This window comes from Mixophyes fleayi, chromosome 1 (assembly GCF_038048845.1).
Source record: "Mixophyes fleayi isolate aMixFle1 chromosome 1, aMixFle1.hap1, whole genome shotgun sequence".
NCBI classification, from domain to species: domain Eukaryota; kingdom Metazoa; phylum Chordata; class Amphibia; order Anura; family Limnodynastidae; genus Mixophyes; species Mixophyes fleayi.
The window spans coordinates 196873856-196895298 of NC_134402.1; the positions used below are offsets into that span (position 1 = coordinate 196873856).

The 21443-nt window shown below is 39.8% G+C and overlaps 1 protein-coding gene across 1 annotated transcript in view; it reads left to right on the forward strand.

Moving 5' to 3' along the window:
• The window catches only part of CHAF1A (chromatin assembly factor 1 subunit A), a 128326-nt gene that overhangs the window by 19560 nt on the left and 87323 nt on the right, over positions 1 to 21443 (forward strand). Inside the window, exons 6-10 of the mRNA XM_075201178.1 lie at positions 1536 to 1777; positions 7127 to 7187; positions 12491 to 12559; positions 13471 to 13700; positions 18433 to 18652. Of these exons, the coding sequence (XP_075057279.1) occupies positions 1536 to 1777; positions 7127 to 7187; positions 12491 to 12559; positions 13471 to 13700; positions 18433 to 18652 (822 nt within the window). The remainder of the gene's footprint in view (positions 1 to 1535; positions 1778 to 7126; positions 7188 to 12490; positions 12560 to 13470; positions 13701 to 18432; positions 18653 to 21443) is intronic.

A 21443-nucleotide genomic window follows, 5' to 3' on the forward strand; every position in this document is an offset into this window, starting at 1 on the left:
CAAGTGGAGCAGATCCTTCCTGCGCTATCTGGTCTGCTATTATTTCCTTTTCCTTGATTGTCAGTTGTTTTTTTTGGTGGCACCAAGACAACATCTGCAGGGTTTTACCATTCTAGATTTGGGTTTGCACCGTTGTGGCAACGAAGGCCAGCCTTTGGAGTTGGGGTGCCGTTTGTTTTCACGCCTGGATTTTCAGCGGCTTTCGTCTCTGAAAGACTCCAACCTTCTCTTCACTGTATTGGTACTGGGAGTGGTGTCATGCACTTTTGCTGCTGTGAACAGAGGTGAATGGACTATCTGACAAGTATTACACAGGAGCGGTTTCCATATTCACCAGGGTGCAAACAGTTTTGTCTTTACTAGAACGCTCAGGCTTTTTCTGTGGACTGAAGCTTTTTAAATTTATTTTCTTTTGCCAAGATAACTGTTTACTCGAAACCAAGGGGTAAATGTATCAAACTTTGTAAATAAGTGTGTGTTCCAAACACGTGAATGTTAAGTGAAACTCCTTTGTGTTTTCTTATAAGTCTGGGGAGACCGCAGGTGTGTGGGGGAGGCCAAGGCCAACTTCAGACAGTCCAGGTGCACTGGGCAAATGTGTGACCTAACTTTCATTACACATTTTCATCTGCACAAACTATTTTTACTTGGTGCCGCCAATGACATTTAACTTAAAAGTGGAGATGTTGCTAATAGTTACCAATCAGATTCTAGCTATCATTTATCTGTTAGTACAGTCTAGAGAATGATTGGTTGTTATGAACAACACCTACACTTCTTCTTTTTAGGTTTGTTACATTTACCCCTTGGGTGTATTTAATTTTCCGGTTTACATGATTCTACCATACACAATGTCCTAAATGAACAAGAGGTGGTGATTTTATATAAACTAATGGTTGCCAATATACTATGTAATATCTATTTAAAATGTAGTCCCTTGTTTTCTGCTCATCACATGAACTGTAGATTTTTATTGATTACCACCTTAAAACATCCTGCATCTTCCAACATTTTAATTTCAACTATACTTTGCTATGATTTTTTTTTCTTTTGTTTAGCCTAAAATTATGGTCACTTTTTACGTAGCCCTTAGCTTTTGAAAGTTGCTAATGGTGGTCCATGGTAGCTAGAATGTTGAGAAACACTAGTTTAATGCATTGAAATATTTTATAAAGTCACCAAATTTAAGAATTTCTGCACAACTGATTCTGACTATAACATAAATATTGAACCAATATAGCTCTGTGATGGTGTGGCTTAGTCCTTGGTGTAATTGTCTGAATAAACCAAAATGACTAGTCAAACAGCAGTCTGACGCAACCCTAATTCTCTCAGTCAGTGTGTAGAGAGAAAACTGCCTAGCGCTATGGTCTGTGGTAATAGGTGGGACCCAGCCAAAGAGTAATTCACCTGTGTTTGATTAAGGAAGTCCTCAAAACATAACCTATTGTACTTGACAACCAGTGATGAAAAACCTTTGTCTAGCTGCAGCATAAGTTTTTACTCATACTTTTGTATATGTTCTATTCACATAGGACAAAGAACATGAAGGTAAGACGCGTAAACTGCTGGCTGAGAAAGAAGAACGGGACCGGGTTAAAGAGGAGGTAAAGGTTGCCAGGGAGCGAGCGAAAGTAGAAGCCAAGAAAAAGAGAGATGAAGAAAGAGAACAGAGAGCAAAAGAGAAGAGGGAGAAAAAAGAGAAGGAAGATCGGGATAAAGCTGAAAAGCTGCGCCTAAAAGAGGAAAAAAAGAAAGAGAAGCTTGAAGCCATGGAGTGAGTTCTCTTAAGTGCTAAAGGGAATTGTGCTTTTAAAGTTTTAATTTACCACACATTCTGCAGAACCATGTGGTTTATTGATCTCATACATTTTATTTCACAGTAGGAAATGCTTTATTAAAGCTACCCCACCTATGAGCTGATTCTGTTCAGCTTGAGCAGCATATTACATTTTTATTTAATTTGGAACAGATGGATAGCCAAACTGGACGAGAACCAGCTGCTCAGTTTGAGTGATTTGTTCACTCCGTGTTTTCAAAGATGGCCGTAATCACAAGCCGATAAGTCGTTTTGCAACCCATTTATGGGCACGGGATAATCTGACCAAAACTGGTTAAATCATTTAGTAACCTACCCCCATTGTGGGGTAACATGCCATACATTTTATATTATACAAGATTTTACATGGGGTAAATGCAAGTTACTTGTGCATGCTAAACTTCATTTATTGCAAAAACCTTTACTGATCCACTAATATCACATATTTGTGACAGGATGGACCACCTATGCCACCCTGTCTGTTGCTGGGAGCCGGCTGGGCTTACTTTGCCACTGTTACCTTTCGTTATCCCAAATGCGTCCTCTTGCCGCGGTAGGAGGGGCTTACACGAGCTGCCACCACTGGACTCCTTACCGGCATCCAGTACCGGGTTTCTTCTGGGTAAATGACGCTGCTAGGGTATCTCGTTGCTGGTCTACCTGGGATGGTACTCCTGACCTCTTACTATGGATCAGGGTTGCTGTGGATGGATCCACCCCCTGGCCTATCACACTGACCAGGGCTGCTGGGTAGCAGGCAGAGCGGTAGTACTGGAAAGCTTGGGTCCAAACCTCAGAACAGCCGGCGAACAGATTAGATTTAGGGTCTAATCTACAGATCACAGGTGTACAGCATTATTGAAGATGTTTTCAAGCAGGTCTTGAAGCAAGATGTTTATTTGCTCACATTGGTTTGAGGTACCAGTGTGATCAGGTCAAATGTTGAAATCGGAAGAACAAGTTTCAAATGCAAACTTATGCCTTTTTATGCAGTTCAGAAATAGTCTATTTTTAGAATCAGGATGTACCCTGCTTCCCAAAACACAGATTTACATGCATTTCAAGGCTAACAAAATTTACACTTATCTATGAAATTCACTCTGGACAAAAGGCCACACAGTTACAACCCCCTGCTGGGCCTTTGGACAGAGCAGGCATGACACGTCATCACAAAACTTCGTTAGCACTCCCTGTTATCAGACTCCCTTGCACATATGCCTAATTGGAGGTTTCCACTAGCAACCTTACAAATCCTAAACCATGACACTTCCATACTAAATGCATCCTAATACACACAAGGACTCCATCCTCACAAGGCCTATTGTATCAGATATATGCTTCAGAAATGAGGCATATCCTTTAGTAAGGTGAAAACAGGAAAAAAGTTTCTACCCAGAAACTCGGAAATAACGATTTCCTATCTCAGAATATATACAACACAAAAAAATAAGTGCAGTTGCAATTATATAAATTTGTGCCTTGTGCTGTTTCCCTTAAATAAATTGATACCATAAGTTATTTGAGTGATCCAGTCACAATATTGTTGCAAACCATTATAAAAATTGCACATGTCTGTACAAATATTAGAGACATGTTTCCAATCTGTACTGTATGTGACATATGTGTTCCTCTATTGCACTTTCTCCATTGCACTTCCTCCATGGTTGTCTCTCACTCCTATTGTGTCCAGACTCTAGAATAGACAGCCATTTTTACAGCTCCAGCTTCACCCCTTTTCTGTCCTGTAAGGCAGCGGGTTGGGGGTGGTTGTTTCCAAGGATTTTGTGTTATAGATTGTGGGGCTTTCAGGGTCTTTGGACTCTGAAGCAGTAGAAAGCTTCCAATCAATGTATTGCAACTGTGGGCAGTGTTCCATGCTGTAATAAGCGCATAACATCTGCTGCAGGGAAGGACGGTGAAGATTCAGATAGGCATGGTGGCTCAGTGGTTAACACTTCTGCCTCACAGCAGTGGGGTCATGAGTTCGATTCCCGACCATGGTCTTATCTGTGTGGAGTTTGTATGTTCTCCCCATGTTTGCGTGGGTTTCCTCTGGGTGCTCCGCTTTCCTCCCACACTCCAAAAAAAACATACTGGTAGGTTAATTGGCTGCTATCAAAATTGACCCTAGTCTCTCCCTGTCTGTGTCTGTGTCTGTGTGTATGTTAAGGAATTTAGACTGTAAGCTCCAATGGAGCAGGGACTGATGTGAGTGAGTTCCTTGTACAGCACGGCGGAATTAGTGGTGCTATATAAATAAATGATGATGATACCTCAATCACCAGGGCGGCACCAAGACTCCCTTAGCCGTGCGAGAGACGCACAAGATCCATCAGTGGGCCAAAGCTCACAATCTGACGGTTATGGTAATCTTTATTCCCGGAATAGAAAATTGGGAAGCTGATTTCCTAAGTAAGCAGACTCTGCATCCGGGCGAATGGAACCTCCATCTGGAGGTGTTTTGCCCGGTGGTACTTGCTTTTACGACGCTGGAAATCACAACACTGCTTATCCTGGAAACAGGCAGCTTGAAACACAGACTTTACTAAATTGCGTCAGCTCAAGAACCCGGCAGCATCTGATGACGTCGGATTGAAAGGACACTGTCATCTCAGGTCTTAAGGTAGTAATTTAAGGAGGTTCCATCCAACTATTTGCTGGAACATGGAAAATGAGTGACCTGTTTTTCCTGGATATTTAACCAGATAAGCCTCAAAAGATCATAAATCTGGTACGCATATTCACACACATGAGTGGCTGGTGTGATATCTGATTCATTCATTGCAAGAAGACCATTGGTCTCTTTGGTGATAAGGATTGATTTTTTTTATTTTGGATCTTCCTTGGTCTTGTAATATTTATATTCTAATACTACACTATTGTGCGCCTTGTCCTCTCCTATATCTATATATATATATATATATATATATATATATATATATATATATATATATATATATATATATATATATATATATATATCTATATATATCTATATATATCTATATCTATATCTATATCTATATATCTATATCTATATATCTATATCTATATCTATATATATATATATATCTATATATATATATATATCTATATATATATATATATCTATCTATCTATATATATATCTATCTATATATATATATATCTATCTATATATATATATATCTATCTATATATATATATATCTATCTATATATATCTATATATATCTATCTATATATCTATATATATCTATCTATATATATCTATATATATCTATATATATCTATCTATATATATCTATATATATATATATCTATATATAATTTTTTTTCCCACACACACTAAGAATTTAGTAGGTCAGTGTATAACTCTGCCCAGCAGGTGGCGCTGCAACTTGTTTTTTTTTTCCACACACAGACGCCACTAAGCATTTATATATTAGATGTGTATATATGTGTGTGTGTGTATATATATATATTTTTTTTCCTCTGCCCCTATTGCTCCTTTTTATAGAGTGCAGAAGAGTAGTGTTTAGATCACACCACATTTTTATTTTTTGATCCCAGGGTGACCTTGATCTGTAGAAATTCTTGGTGTACCCTCCAGTCTTGTGACTGTTAGGAGGTCTCTAATGTCTCTTTCTGGTCTCACAGGGTTCAAGGTCTCCTAGAACAAGTGGATGGTAAAGCTTATGAAAGCATTTTTCCATATCTGGCTCTGTACCAGACCAGCCATTTGCTGCTTCTTATTTGGCTAATGCTGACAACAAGTGGAAAGAGCAATTTCTGGAGTGGTTACACAATTGGATGCCTCGAACTGATAAAATTTCTTGGATAAGTTTCCCTGCATGGCTAATTGGTCAACCTGACCACCAGATTAAATGTGTAAATGTGTTTCCTCTGGGAAGGTCCTCTTTGAGCTCAAATTGGAAAGAATAATGAATACCATAGCAAAACAGATCTAAGCTAATACGTGTTCGTCACAATAACACCTTTTGTTCCTCAGGTGGCAAAACGACCTGGGACCAGCCTTCAAAGTCCCACATGGACATTTAAGCAAAATCACACACCAAAAAGCCATTTTTTTGCTCTTCTGTTGGTGACTACTCTTGAGTAACTTCTAATTACTCTGTCAGTTAAAAACTTTTCAGTGGGAGCAGAGAGTAAGTTCTCAGCATGGTCATCTGTGGGTACTGGATATGATACTCTGCATCCACTGAACGGTTTGTAACCGTCACAGATTCCCATAGACCTGTCCTCTTTCTGTTCCAGAACAGAGTTGGGGGTTTCAAGTTGAATTTTTATATGGTGCTTGTAGAGAGCCTAATATCCAACAAATTCCTTCCACTTGAGTAATTCCTATTGTCTCTTCAGTTAGTGAACCAGGTCATGCAAAGTGGTATCTGGAATCCCTGGACATTAGACACACATATACACATCCCCATCTGATCATAATTGCTTCCTCCCAATTGCCTTCCACTGCATGCACGTATATCCTATGGTTCCCTTTGCCTTGTCATTGACTTTGCAGTTCATCACTAAGATCATGGTATTGCTTTTCCAATTGAAAGACAACATGATGGTCTCTTACCTGGACATTGTAGCGGTGAAAGGCAGAACTTTGGATCATCTTGTGCTAGCTATGCAGACCTTAAAAGTCCACTGCTGTATTACCAGCAGACCAGACACTCTTGGTTCCATAGACTTCAATGCTGTTTCTGGATTTACTCTTCGATATGATGCCCTCCTCTTGCACCACCACATGCAAAACCATTCTGGAATGCTTGCATGTTGTGGGACCATGGGTGTAGGAAGTGTCCCTTACACACATTTCCACGTAAGCCCCAACCAAATTATTTTCCTGTGCGATTTTGAGTGGATTATTCTTGAATTCCTTTAGGACAAAAAACACTATTATTGGACCAATTTCTGGTAGTGTCTAGCCAGCACAGCAGTACCCTTGAATATCTGCAAAGATCTGTTGTAAGTAGAGGAGGAAGGGGATGGCAGAGCCCTCATTTACTATACAAGCTACTGCATGTCATGTTATAAGTCAAAAGCAGACTATTTAGGGAAAAATGTTAATTTTTTTAATTCGAAGTCATCGGAATAACTTACAAATGATCTTAACCATTGTGAGGAGTAGAGGATGTATGAACTTTTGGAGATCACTTTATTATAACAGAATGTGAGACATAATACAATAGCTATAGTTATATAGATTATATATTAAATATTCTTTAAATATGGTTTATGCACCCTTGGACTATTTTTAATTACCCTTTTTTTTTTTTTTTTTTTTCCCCTTCCATCTTTTCTTCAGAGCCAGACAAGAAGAGAAACGTAAAAAAGAGGAAGAGAAGCGAATTAAGGAAGAGGAAAAGGTATGGTTTTTAAGAATGGAGAATTGGGTTTGGTAGCATAATACTCTTTCAGATGTCAATTTTTCAGACAGTTGTACAGGAAGAGAAATCCATCAATGTCGTGCAGGAATCTCTAATGGAAAATGGCTGGTTCACATAGAAATAAGTTATTGTAGATATTTATTTTAATGGTGCAGTGCACCTCTGTATATCATTGCAAATGTACGGAGATATATTTTTTTTTATATTGTGTGTATTTCGGTATAGGAAATGTATTTAGAATTTAGTCATGGCCATAAGTTTTGAGAATGACACAAATATTATTTTTCACAGTCGCTGCCTCAGTTTTTATGATGGCAATTTGCATCTACTTCAGAATGTCAAGAGTGATCAAATGAATTGCAATTAAATTCAAAGTCCCTCTTTGCCATGACAATGAACTTTATCCCAAAATCATTTTTTACTGCATTTCATACCTGCCACAAAAGAACCAGCTGACATCAGGTCAGTGATTCTCTCGTTAACACAGGTGAGTGTGTTGATGCGGACAAGGCTGGAGATCACTCATGCTGATTGAGTTAGAATTAGACTGGAAGCCTTAAAAGGAGGTGGTGTTTGAAATAATTGTTCTTTCTCTGTTAACCATGGTTATCTGCAAGGATACCTGTGCAGTTATCATTACTTTGCATAAAAAGAGCTTCGCAGGCAAGGATATTGCTGTTGGTAAGATTGCATCTAAATAAATCATTTATCGGATCATCAAGAACTTCAAGGAGAGAGGTTCAATAGTAGTGAAGAAGGCTTCAAAGCACCCAAGAATGTCTAGCAGGCGCCAGGACCGTCTCCTAAATGTGATTCACCTGCAGGATCAGGGTACCACCAGTGTAGAACTTGCTCAGGAATGGCAGCAGGCAAGTGTGAGTGCATCTGTACACACAGTGCAGAGGCGAAGACTTTTGGAGGGTGACCTGATGTCCAGAAGGAGAACAAAGAAGCCACTTCTCTCCAGGAAAAACATCAGGGACAGACTGATATTCTGCAAAAGGTACAGGGATTGGACTTGCTGAGGACTGGGGTAAAGTCATTTTCTCTGATGAATCCCCTTTCAGATTGTTTCGGGTAACTGGAAAAACACTTGTTCGGAGAAGGAAAGGTGAGTGCTAGGATCAGTTCTGTGTCATGCCAACAGTAAAGCATTCTGAGACCATTCATGTGTGGGGTTGCTTCTCAGCCAAGGGAGTGGGCTCATTCACAATTTTGCTTAAGAACACAGCTATGAATAAAGAATATGGTACCAAAACATCCTCCAAGATCAACTTTGTCACTAAACTATTCTTGGATGGTTGGGAGAACAGTGCTTTTTCCTGTATGATGGAACACCTTGTCATAAGGCAAAAGTTATAACAAAGTGGCTCGGGGATCAAAACATCGAAATTTTGGGTCCATGGCCAGTAAACTCTCCAGACCTTAATCCCATTGAGAACTTTATCATCATCACCAATTTATATAGCGCCACTAATTCCACAGCGCTTTACAGAGAACTCACTCGCATCAGTCCCTGCCCCATTGGGGCTTAGTCTAAATTCCCTAACACACGCGCACACAGACAGAGAGAACCAGAACTTGTGGTCAATCCTCAAGAGGTGGGTGAAGAAACAAAAAAAACACATTCTTACAGACTCCAAGCAATTGATTAGGCAAGAATGAGCGGCCATCAGTCAGTATGTAACCCAGGAGTTGATTGACAGCATACCAGGGGGAAATGCAGAGGTCTTCAAAAAGAAGGGTCAACACTGCAAATATTGACTTTGACAAAGGCTTTTATTGACAATTACATTAAGTTTATGCACTTATGAAATGCTTGTAGTTTTACTTCAGTATACCATAGCAACATCTGACAAAAAGGTCTAAAAACACTGTAGCAGCAAACTTTGTGAAAACCAATACTTGTGTCATTCTCAAAACTTTTGGCCATGACTGTATTAAGCTAGGTTAGAGGAAGTCTGTTTTGCTGAAAGCAGGAAATGCTAAGTAAGTCTTCATCTCGGAAGTGACAAAACCTGCTTCAGCCTGAAGGCCTAGCAGGAGGTAGTTACCTGTTATGTCTTGTTAGATAGACAGGATACCTCCTCACATTGTAGACAGCAAATCTGAGGAAGTCGCAAGTTGATGTGAAGGTTAAATTGTGTTAAATGCAAGCTAGACGAACTACATAAATAATGTAATCTGCGATTCCTTTAGGAAATGAATGTAAATTTTGTTAAAATTGCGGTAACGCCACGTCTAGAGAAATTTCACATCCTGATGTTACAGTATCGCATGGGGTATTGGACGTTTCAGTGCCTGGTAGTATCAGGGCTGGGCTACTCCCTGACATGTGTATAAAAGGAGGACTGTGTGACCATTTAATTTACCATTTTCCATCTGACTTCTGCATGATCACCAGTACCACAAGCTGTTATGTAAAAGTCCTAGTCAGGAGGACCCTTGAGCAATTAAACCATCACTGCTTGAAGATTTTGCCTGCGACTGTTACCAGCTGTATCCTGTGACCAACAGAGAAGAGCTTGCACTCTAATTTGTTCCCTGACTGTCCTGAGTTGAACCCAGTATCTGTGTCACTGCTCTGCCAGCAGCCCTGATCCGTTGGAAGTGGGCCCAAAGCAAAGAAGCATTACAGCAGCTATACCAACTACCCTAGAAGTAAGCGGTTCTGGACGCCGCAAAGGAGTCCAGTGGTGGCAGCCGATTTCTCCTACAACTAGTGTGTAGCTGGCATTCGCAGTGGGCTTGTCTGGTGGCAAGGTGACACCGGTAGGAGTGTTCAATAATGATCAGTTACTGACTGTGAGAAGGAAACGAAGATAAACTGTGCAGGGAGAACATCCGTCTGCTCCTCCCCTACAGACTGAGTGGTGAAGTAAGCCCATGGTCTGCAAGCACTAACGTCCATAGAAGTCATGAAAGGACTGTAGAAAATTTTATATGCAGTGTCCTCTGAATATTAATGGTCCCACTTATACTGTACATATTGTCACTGGAGCACTCCTGTTTTCACTTTTACAGCAATCGCCTGCAAACCCAGAAGTTAAATACTATACAGCTTAATGACTAATTATTAAACAGTTGAAAATGGGAGAAAATTTCACTGGCGTAAATCAAGAAAGCCAGTGGTACAATTGCCAATGATAACAATGGGCAGAAGGGAACAGCCCTTTCTTGCTCTTGGATAAGAACGGAGATTGATGTTGCATCCAAATTTGTGCAGATCCTAAGCAAGTTGATCAGCCTAAAGGATTTTAGGGCTAACTTGAATTTGAGCAGTATTTAGGAAATGTTTTTTGTTTTCTTTTGGCTTAAAGATAGTCATGCACCTAAATTGAAAGCTTTCTCCAAATCAAAAACTTGGTCTAGAACCAACATTGCCATGGTTACTACTCTAATGAGAATACAATAGACTCCTTTTAATGTCCATACCATTGTTGGGCATAAATACAGACTGGTCTCAATGGAGAAGTAGGGATAGACTCTTCACTAAGCTTGCAGCCAATAATTTGACATATTTTAACATCACCAGGGAGGAGAGTTTGATCTACATGAACCCCAGTCTGGGCTCCTTCCCCTCCTTGGGTTAGATTAAAAGCGGCTAACTATTAAATAATGAGCCCGTAAAGTACCTCTGAAAAGTCCAATTCATCTTCAACTGGTTGGACAAAACTCGCTTGACAGCCCTTTTTTGTGGAGATAACACAATTGATACTTTAAGACTGGTTAAGCGTAACCAGCAAGCACTTTTTTTTCTCGTGCACAAAACATGCTGCTGTTTGTACATTGGCTCTTTAATTCACGTGTAAGAAGCTTATCGTGATTGGCTGCAAAAGGATTAATAGCCACCTTTTTCTCAATTGTCAGACTCAAGAGATTGAGCTGCAAAACATGCAATGCAAGGCAGATTCATTTAGTGATCGAATTATGGCCTTCTTGTTGATTGGTGTCTCCATACATTTTTTAATTTGTAATCCTGTTTTTTTTTTTTTTGTGCATATTCTTTGCTCCACTCACTCCACATAAGTAATATTTAGGGATAAGGGGACAATCTCCCTTAATCGGGCTATAAAATGCACATGTAGGACTAAAAGAAAATAGACGCAATTTCACCTAAAGGCGCTCCAACTTAGAACACCAGCTGGGGTGGGTGTACACCACCTGTCCCCAGTCATGTGGCAGTCCGATATGCAGTAATATTACATGATCAGAGTAATGGGGTAACGTTGTGATCTAAACTGTAATTGGCAACAGTATATAATTACACAGGCTACAGCATTCGATAAAGGCTTTTTTCATATTGTAATGCAAACATAGCATTGACAAATAGCAGAATGCTTGTACAAAATTTTCATATCTGAGGAGAAGAAACAGATTTCGAGCTGGCATAAAAAATTTTGCTGCCTTAATCCAGGTCGCCATGACCTCAATTGGAGAATAGAGGAGTAAGCACTAAGATTATCCCAATCTCGATAGATTGTTGATTAAGTCTTACATATGAACTGATAGTCATTGTGGCCTGATTATGTTGTGACTGTGATAACCACTGATGGGTTAACATCGGTTTATCAACTAGGTAATGTAATAAATTTGAAAATGTCAATCCCTCAAGCATCATTCAGATGGTAAAATTATAAATAGCATTTAAAGTAATTTAATTTATCCCTCTAGGTTGCAATATTAGAAAAAGGAGTCCACTATACCTCATTGCAAAAGCCTCTTCATGTTTATGAAGATCTTTTTATTTTCACTCAAATTATCCATTTCTAAATCTGTGACATTGTCTTATTTTCTTTGAAATGACGAGCATCTATCATTTTGGGTTTTTTTTGTTTTTTTTTTACTTCGTTGCCTGTATAATGGGTTCATTGTGCCTGGTATAAAAAAACCTGCTGATCTGGCCAACCTATGCCAGTTCACAAGTATATTTTGGCAAATATACCACATTTTCTGAGTTGCAAGTAAAGAAATGGCCAGTAATAAATATTCATGTATATATGCTTTTGGGGATAGCTAACATATTTTTCATGTATGATGGTGGTTTAATTTTTCCAGCCTATTTGCGTGTCTGTTCGGAAGGCCATTTGTAAATACTGAGCTTAACTCTGTACCCTGTTCCTGACCATTTAATTCCATTGGCTGTCTGTCACAATTGGGTATCTACGTCTGAGAAGAGTCATATCTGTAGTAATGTTAAATTTGAAAATTGTCGGGTCGAAACATTTTATTTAGTGTGGCTATATACTTTAAAACGAAAAAACATTACATTTTCTTTCTAGCGTACAAAAGCGGAGAAGGCAGAGATTACCAGATTTTTGCAGAAACCCAAAACGTCTCACACTCCAAAGGTAAGAACTTGTAACTAAACATTGTCAGACATGTAATTGGACTACCTTCCTAGTGAAATGATTGCTTTTCTCAGTCAAATAAAATGTATTTCTATTTATGCTGTTTTCATAGTTAAGTCTAGATATAATTTAATTCAACCCTTGCTCTTACTTTATTTCTAAAATAACAGTATGAAACTGTCATAATCTTGGTTAAGGGCCATTTAAGATCGTATTATATCCATAAAGCTTCCCTGTATTTTGGTACAATCACTGTGGAAATGCCTATTTAAAAAATTTTGAATGCTTGTATTCAATAAAATACGTATGAAGTTAACACACTGTATCTATTGGTGCTTTGATACTCTGTATTGATGTGCCATTTGGTCCCAGGCTTAAGAGTATTAATACCTCGGGGGTCTTGCTCCTAGCATCCCTGCCATTTTAAATATACTAGCCCCTCACTTGTTCCATGCATCTTCCCCTTCCTGTACCACTAGCACAATTCTCAAAATTTGGTGTTTCTGAACTGGAATGTAAGTAGGGATCTGTTGAAAATCCACATCTTAAACCTGGACTGTCATCTAAGTGGCTGAACATTTACATTTATAATTTTAAAATGGCTGTGAAGGGTTGAAATAATCTGAAGCCACAATCTGTTAGCAGCAACACCAATCAGAGTGATGGGATTCCCTCACCAGCTTGTTAGGCCCTAATATGGGGTGTACAGGAGCACTTAGCATAAAAATGTTTTGTGTCTGCTGAGTTTACTTTATTGCATGGTTAGAAATTAAGCATTTTCTCTGTTTCTATTTTTTGTCTGCTTAATCTGATTCATGGTAGTTCTGCTTTGCTTGGTCTGCTTTTACTTACTGTAATTTTGTTTTTAGTATTGTTCACTTACTTTTTTTTTTTTTTATATTTTTCTTTAGACCTTTGCCCAGTCATTTGGAAAGTTTGCACCTTTTGAAATAAAGAAGAATATGGCTGTGGCTCCTTTGTGTCGGGTTGAATTTGAACAGGAAGTTTCTGAGCAGTTAGACAAGCTTCTGAAGGAGCAAAACTCTGAATTGTCTTTTTTGTTGGAATTAAAAGTTCGGAAACCGCGCAGGATGGGACGGACTGTGACGCCTCAAATGCCACATTTGACAAGGTTTGAATAGTGTGTGAGGTTTTTTTTATCTTTTTAAGAAGTTATTACAAAATCTGTATTTTGAGTCATCTATTTTGCTTCTAGCTCTCTTCCCCATTTCCACCAAACTAAAAGTTCTCTTGCCTGACTGGGCAGGTGCCATTAATTTCTGTTAAATTCTTATTAGGCATTGTTTGGTATGTTATTGTGTTTTCACAGCATGTTTGGTCATGGCACCTGTCCAGTCAAGTACCACCATTATTTATAAACATAAGTACTGCCTCAACTTATACATTGGCCACAGCTTGAAGCCAATTTTTTGTGTTAGTCTACTCTTTGGTGAGTGACCCCCACCCTCACCTTCGTACTAAAGGGGACAAGGCATGTTGGGGTAATTGGGAGATCATTTTGTATTGGAATTACTGTTTAAATTGTTCATTAGTCTGTTCAATTTTTGGGTGCCTAACCAGTTGAACACTATGCAGCTGCTTGCATTTACTACCCTTTAATAATGGTTAATGGTCTTTACAGTTGTCTGCAGATATTTAGGGCACTCTTGTCAAATTATATTTCAATACCTTATCAGGGAACAACAGTCGACATTACCTCAATAGGAACCAAAGTCCCTTAGATTGTAAGCTTGCTAGCAGGGCCTTCTTACCTCTGTCTGTATTACCCACTATTGTTTTAATACAGTGATCCAAATTGTAAAGCGCTACGAAGTTTGCTTGTACTATATAAATGTTTATGATTTTTCTTCCTGCAGATTAGTAGGGAGAGTAAGCAGTAATTATTAGTTAAACCTTTTGTTAGGCTGCCTTATCTGGAGCAGCTTGCAAGAATATAGATCCAGTTTTTCATGTTTCCTTATTTCCTCCACTGTGGAAGAGAAGTAGGTTGAAGCGTTTGTGGGCTAGATGTCTTACAGTTGGCTCACCCTCAGATGATGATCCTGCCTGTGAGTGGCAATGACCTATTACCTATTCTCCTGGTTCAGAACCAGACCAGAATTTTGCTGTAATTTTGCCAGTCAAGGACAGGGGTCAGCTGGCTGTTGCACGGGCTCAGCACCCATTAGGCATTCAGGGTTGGAGGCATCTGTCTGTTGGACAGTGACCAGGCTTGTGTTAGGTCCTGATCCTAATACCTCTTTAGCAGGCTCCCCTTACTCAGAAAGGCATGCCAGAACGGTTTTACACAAGCAACTAGACTTAAGTTATATGGGCGGATACAGTGGAGGGCCTGGTTCAGATCTCGCAGCCCTGCTTTTCATGTTGACCATCTCTATTTTCTTCACTGTCAATGTGAGATGGTTCAAATTGTAGCATTTGTGCATCTAGAACTTGCTGGAATTTTATTCTGTTTGCAGATTCATTCTATTTTTAATGCTGTTGGTGTGTTGCAGCTAATGTTGCAATAATGTTGGTGTGTTGCAGCTGTTCCTTTGCTTGTCTGGCTGGAACACTATCCATATTGGAACCTGCACTTTGAAGGCTACTGCAGTTCACCGATCAGGGAGGTGTCTCAGGTGAGGCTGTCAGTGCAGCATAACTCCGGTAGACGCTTCATTTGTCCTTATATCCACTCCTCCCTTAACGCACACTTTATAAACTCGGAAGCAATGAAGGGTCTTGCGTGGTTAGTTAGGATGAAGGCCCAACACTCAGTTGCTGTTGGAGTATAGATCTGTTTCTTGTGTTGGTGGCCAAAATGGATTTTAATGCTGAACCTTGGGGAAAGGTGTTATATTCAACACAGTACATTATTTTTAATGGAATTTCTATAGCTAGAAAAAGCCTGAACAGTCAGGACTCTGTGTTGCCCATCCAGGAAATAGTGTCCTATTTTGCTGGGGTCTTGGCTGTCTTGCAGTCTCTCTTTCACATCTGTCAGATGGTGGTTGCAGCTGTATTCACCCCTATTGCCTCCTTTTATCTGGAGTTTTGCCACGTTAGGCTTGTTTGGAGTCTGACTTTTTCTTGGCTCAAATTTAATGGTACAAGTGTAGTCATATACCTAGACTCCGCTGCACAAAATGCTAGGTTGTTGGCCTTTGGCTGAGCGCACCTACATTTGTGTCTGTGTCGAGAACTCTTCTATGGCTGGCTCTCAAAGCTCGCTACAGATTCTTATGAGGTGAGCCTGTATCCCTTCCCTGGCAGTTTCAGTGAATGCCTCTCCTCTGCTAGGGCAATGGAGGTAGTGTGACGGGCACATCCAGGATAGTTGGGCGTGCCAGACTGTACTCTGTAAAGCATGAAGGAACTGTTTTTTCGAGCACTTATTTTGTGGGTTCTCCACCTGGCTGTTGGAGCCCAACAGACCCCTGTTATAATAGAATAAACCTTTGTTTCTCCTATTGGAACAGGCACTATGTGAGCCCTACAGCCAGCACTGTGTGTTAGACCACTGACCACCAGTCTGACCAGTCCTGTAATTTCCAACATTTTTCATTATTACAAATTATTACACTGTCCTCACCCAGATACTTCTTAATGCCACCTGGCTGGCAACATTTTTTGGGGAGAGCACTGGAACTGTTAGTTTTATTACTTTTTTTTTTTTTTTTTTTTTAAAGTGAGATTTTCTGTGTAGTGGTCCAAATAGGAACAGTGGTCCCTGGTGTATTATATTGCTAATCCCCTATCATCTAAATTTTTCCTTGATACAGCTAAAGGTGCATCTCTTGGTGGTTGCCCCTATAGCGTGTTGTCTCACAGCTCCACTTCCTAATTTTCATGCTGCAAAGCCAGGCTTTTGTACCTTTTGTGTGGCATTGCAGGGATCCTCAGCCTTCTTCCTTTAGTGGGATTATCCCAGTGCAGAAAGAGCTGAATGCTGGGATGTTTTTTTTTTGTATTTTATCTCCTTGAGCCGTGTCAGTGTTTCACAATACAGAGGATCCCCATCTGCTACCCAGGTTTCAGTGGTTTGAATCTAGCAGGCATCATGTGTACAGTGATCTCCTGGACCTTAACCATGTGGATCATTTGGGTGCAGGTTGACCAAGTTTGAACCTCTGATTGGGGATGGACAGATTTTATGGGAGTCTTTTAAGGTCAAGTTAGATATGACTTCCTGCAGTATGAGTTCCAGGTGTTTTAAGGACAAGATCTGGGAAAGTCAGTGTTGACTTCTCAGATTTATGGTGCGCTTGCTACATTCCAGATTCGGTTTCTATCCTTGGGCTGGTGACTGAGCTTCAAGTTTTTTTAGGTTAAGACAGTCTTTGACGCCATTTTGAGGTCCGGAGGACAGACAATTTTTTTCGCTGGACAATCTCTTGTTTATGACGTGATGTTCAGCCTTGCTTCTGGCTCAGATTCTGACATAGCATAGTTGTCTCAGTCTGTTTTAGGCCTAGTTGGCTTTCAGTCAGATATCTGTTCTCTTTTTGCACAGCTCATCTAGGATTTTGCAGATTAAGGTCTTATTGATGGTGTTCAAACAAAGACTTAGCTGTTCCATCCAATTTCTGTCTGTCCCCTAAGACTAGTTAGTTGCTCTTTTGGCTTTCCATCTTCCTCTTTTCTAATTTAGATCCGTTGGAAATTTAAGTTTCTTTCTGGTGTTCCTGCTGGCCTTTTGCATAGCAACTTGTGTTTTGATCTGGGAGCTGTCTTGGGTCTCCCCTATTTTTCATTTCATTTATGGTGAGGTAAAATTTCCACTTATACCTGGATACTATGATCTTGGCTTGCGCTGACATTGATTGTGTAGAAAGAGGGATCTTCTCAGTTATTGGTTGTTAGGATCCGATACCCTATGTCAAAAGAATTCTTGTGATTTGTTTAGTCTGATGCTCTTTTTGTCCTTTGTGATGGCCAAGGAGAGTGAGCATAGTGCCCTGTTCCTGATGTATAGGCATTTTCCTCAGGATCTGCTTGTGTCTTTTGGGTGTTGGCTGTCAACCGGAAATCCAGTGCCATGGCTCTTTTACTTTGGTCCAAGTGTTTTTCATGGTCTACTGGTGCCATGTTTGCATCCACAGAGGCTAGATTGGACAGTCTGTGCGGTGCACTGTAACTACTGATTGTACCCAACCATTGAGGCAATTTTGTTCAGTCCCCACGGGGAGTAGTGTCCTCCTTGATGGATTTTTGTATATTAAATCCATCTCATTCTTTTGAAGGATACTGCATGCCCATTCTTTATGCTCTTCCTCAGTTGAAATGTTTTATCGCTGTTACACACACACTCGTTTGGCCCTTTCTGTTATGTTTGATTAAAATAACAGAAGTTCCCTGTAGGGGGTGGATGTATAGAGGGGAAGGAGTAAAATAACTATAACTTGTAGAAATTTCAAAGTGACAAGACTGCAGGTTTGAGCTCCTATACCCCATGATTAGCAGTGTCCCCCAATGGAATCTGAGAAAAGTATTTAACAAAAATTCAGCTTTAACTAGAGTAACGGGTGGAAATAGGATTGTTAGCAGGGACTAATCTTATTGAATAAGCACTCTCTACCAGAATGCAAATTGTTTGCTCTATATAAAGTGTAATAGACTATCCACCTATTCATCATCATAGAGCTTTGTCCTGCATACATTTTTTCTGGCTAGTTGGTCTGTTTAAAAACATGAACTAAAATTTGCAGAAACAGCTTATGTTTAACTTTGTAACCTATAGAAGTTAGGTTCTGTTCTTTTTGATTGAACACAATTTGACAGGACTTCAATAAACTGCAGACAGTTGTATGGGTGCTCTGCTTTCTACCCACCATAGTGCTGACTGAACGATTGAATTGCTTTATCCTTGGCAGTGATGTTGATATAGAAGCATCAGAAGTACAGATTCTAGAGGAAACTACTGCATCCTTACATGGAAAGGTGGTTCTTGAGAAGCCAAATGTGCCAGAGCGCAGAAAGTTTGGAAAAATGAAATTGTTGCAGTTCTGTGAGAATTATCGGCCAGCTTACTGGGGCACATGGAATAGATCAAGCTTAGTAATTTGTCCACGCAAGCCTTGGGCTCAGGACACTGTAAGTACTTTATGCTTATCCCTTTTTATTATTCACTTATCAGCAACACATAATTAAAATATGCTTTGGTTATATGGGTAGGGTGTAATATAAATGAAAATTAACCTTGTATTATGAACTATGCATATTCTTAAATTCTACGTGAAATGTTTGGTCATTTGTTAAATAAAATTGTACATATTTACACATGTTTACATTTAGCTGTGCAACTTTTTTTATTTAAAGATTTATATTTTAAGAATAATCTTGCATCTTATCTTGACATTTGAAACTTGGTGAAATGCAGCACCACATTTGTTTAGAAAAAATGAACACCAATTATGTATGTGGATTTTATGTCTTTCTTAAAACAGAGAATGTGGTTAACTAACTTATGTGCTATGACACAGATTTTTTTTTTTCATTCATCTACTTTGCACTAAATTAATGCAGATTGGGTACTGTTCAATGTCAAGATAAAACTGTTTGTGCAGTTTGTATGTTCTTCCCGTGTTTGCGTGGGTTTTTTCTGTGTACGTTAGAGAATTTAGACTGTAAGTCCAATAGGGCAGAGACTGATGTGAGTTTTCTGTACAGCGCTGCTGCCTTAGTGGTCCTTTATAAATAGCTGATGTTATAGTGGAACATGTTTATTCGAACAGTTGCTGTAATTAACGAGAGTGATGGGAGATAGGAATGGGAAAATTGACTTAGAAGAAAAGATCTGTTATAATCCAAATCCAATGAAACACAATGTCCTGCTAGCTGTTTCTTCCTATAAGAGGTGGTTTTGTAGGACAAATTCAGGAAGGAGTGGCTGAAAATATAGAAGTTACTTGCAGCTTGGAACCAGACTGCAATGCTTAGGACAAATCAGCTACTGAAATGTACAGTGCAGGGTGACCATACCCGACCTCTTTAAAATTGGCATATCTACACTTTTCAACAGCGTGCGTTTGATTTAGTTTTTTTTCTAACTTACTAGGATTGGTCAAAAATATGTTTTATGTATATTTGAGAGAGGGAGGGAAAATGCTGCGGTGGTAGTAAATGGTGGTCGAGGGATATAGGACTAAAGTTCAAAGTGTAATCTCCTTATTCTGTGCTAGAATAAAGGTAGTGACTGCCTTGCAAAGGTGCACATCCTATAAGGAATTTTAGATGAGGGGCGATAAGCTCATGACTGGTATCTCACCACTATACATGGGCCAGGGAGGTAACTCAAGGGCTAGAAGTAGATGGAGACCTGCTTTCTACAAAGAGCCAGGTGGTCCAAACCTATCCAAAAACATGAGCTCTGTTATGGAGATAGCAGTAATGGAGAAAACCACCTATTATCGGCCAAAACTCTTTGCGGCAAATAGAATGTGACGCCATTTTCATGGTAAATTTGTTTCATGGGTAGGGCAGCACAGTAGAAATATCCATGGGTCCCATGTTACAGGGGTCTCAAGCTCTTAAGAAGCCTGTTAGTTTTGTCCCAATAAGGCGCTAACACAAAGTAGGTCCATGGTACTCCTGTGACCACGGTTTCTCCAGCAGTTTGGTGTGGCGATAGGAACCCTTTCTCCCATATCCAATTGGGGTATAGTTTTGGGGTGATAGGGCTAGCTAACAACTGTCTTAAAGTGCCTAACTCCTCCCACTACATGCTGAGCCTCAGTTTAGTTGAAGTGTCTAGCTGGTTGGATCTATGGGCCTGCTTTAGTTAGCTTTAAATTAATCAATTGATTTTTTTTTTTTCTTTGTTTTTTCTTCTGGCTGCTGACAGATCTACTTGGTGGGTGAGCTGCATCGTTGGTTTATTTTCAAGCAACGTGCACCTGTCTCCCTCCACCCTCTGCCCTGGCTACGAATTCAGCCACACTGACACAATCTAACTGTCTTCAGCGTATCCGCTGAGCTCTAGCGGCAGACCCTCTGTGGCTGTGCCGGAGAAAGGCAGGTAGGGTCTGCACCAGTCTCCATCCCCTCTGCCGCAGCTACAACCAGAGGCGTTGATACACACTAGGTGTCTGCAGCATTACCGCTGTATTCCACTGCTAGTCTGTGACTGCAGCCGGAGATAGGGGGGTTGATGTTGCTGCACGCTCTGTGTACTTTGAAGCATGACAGCTGGGTGCGTGGCTGCAATGTCATTTTTTGAATTGCATGTCTGCCACAAAAGCGCTGTCTTCATAGGTAAAATATCCACCTATTTTTTATGACTTGTTTTTAGCAGTCAGATCAAGTTGTGAATATTAATATACCAGACTTTCTTTGGGCTATTATTGTACATGTAGTTTTACATAGTTTTAGATTGTGATACTTTATTAATATTTTTTTGCACATGTCACAAACGGATTCTAGTGTAGATGCTATATTGTGGAGGTAGCCTGAAACTTCCTCTTGCTAGGTTAAGCACGATATTTTGTAGCCACACCTTTTTTCTGTAAACCTTTATGGTGGGGGCTTCCTGAAAAGGGTTTTCTTGTCTATAATGGGTTGGGTACGATTTATCTATGGTGATAATTCCAACAAAAAAAACCCCGACAAAATAATTAAAATCCGAATGTAAAATAGAGACTTGCCTTGAACCCGACGCTGGAGATGACCAATGGAAGCACAATGCTGAAAGCAAGCCATTCTGATTGAAGAACTGTTCGGCAGTGCCGGGTGACGTCATCGCGACGGCTGTCAATACAAATTTAAAGTGCAAAGTGGGCTTAAGTGTTTAAGCACTTAACCTTAGTCCCCTACATTCGGATTTTAATTATTTCGCTTTTTTTTTTTTTTGTAGGAATTGCCCCTGTCGGAATTGTGGTAATCATAT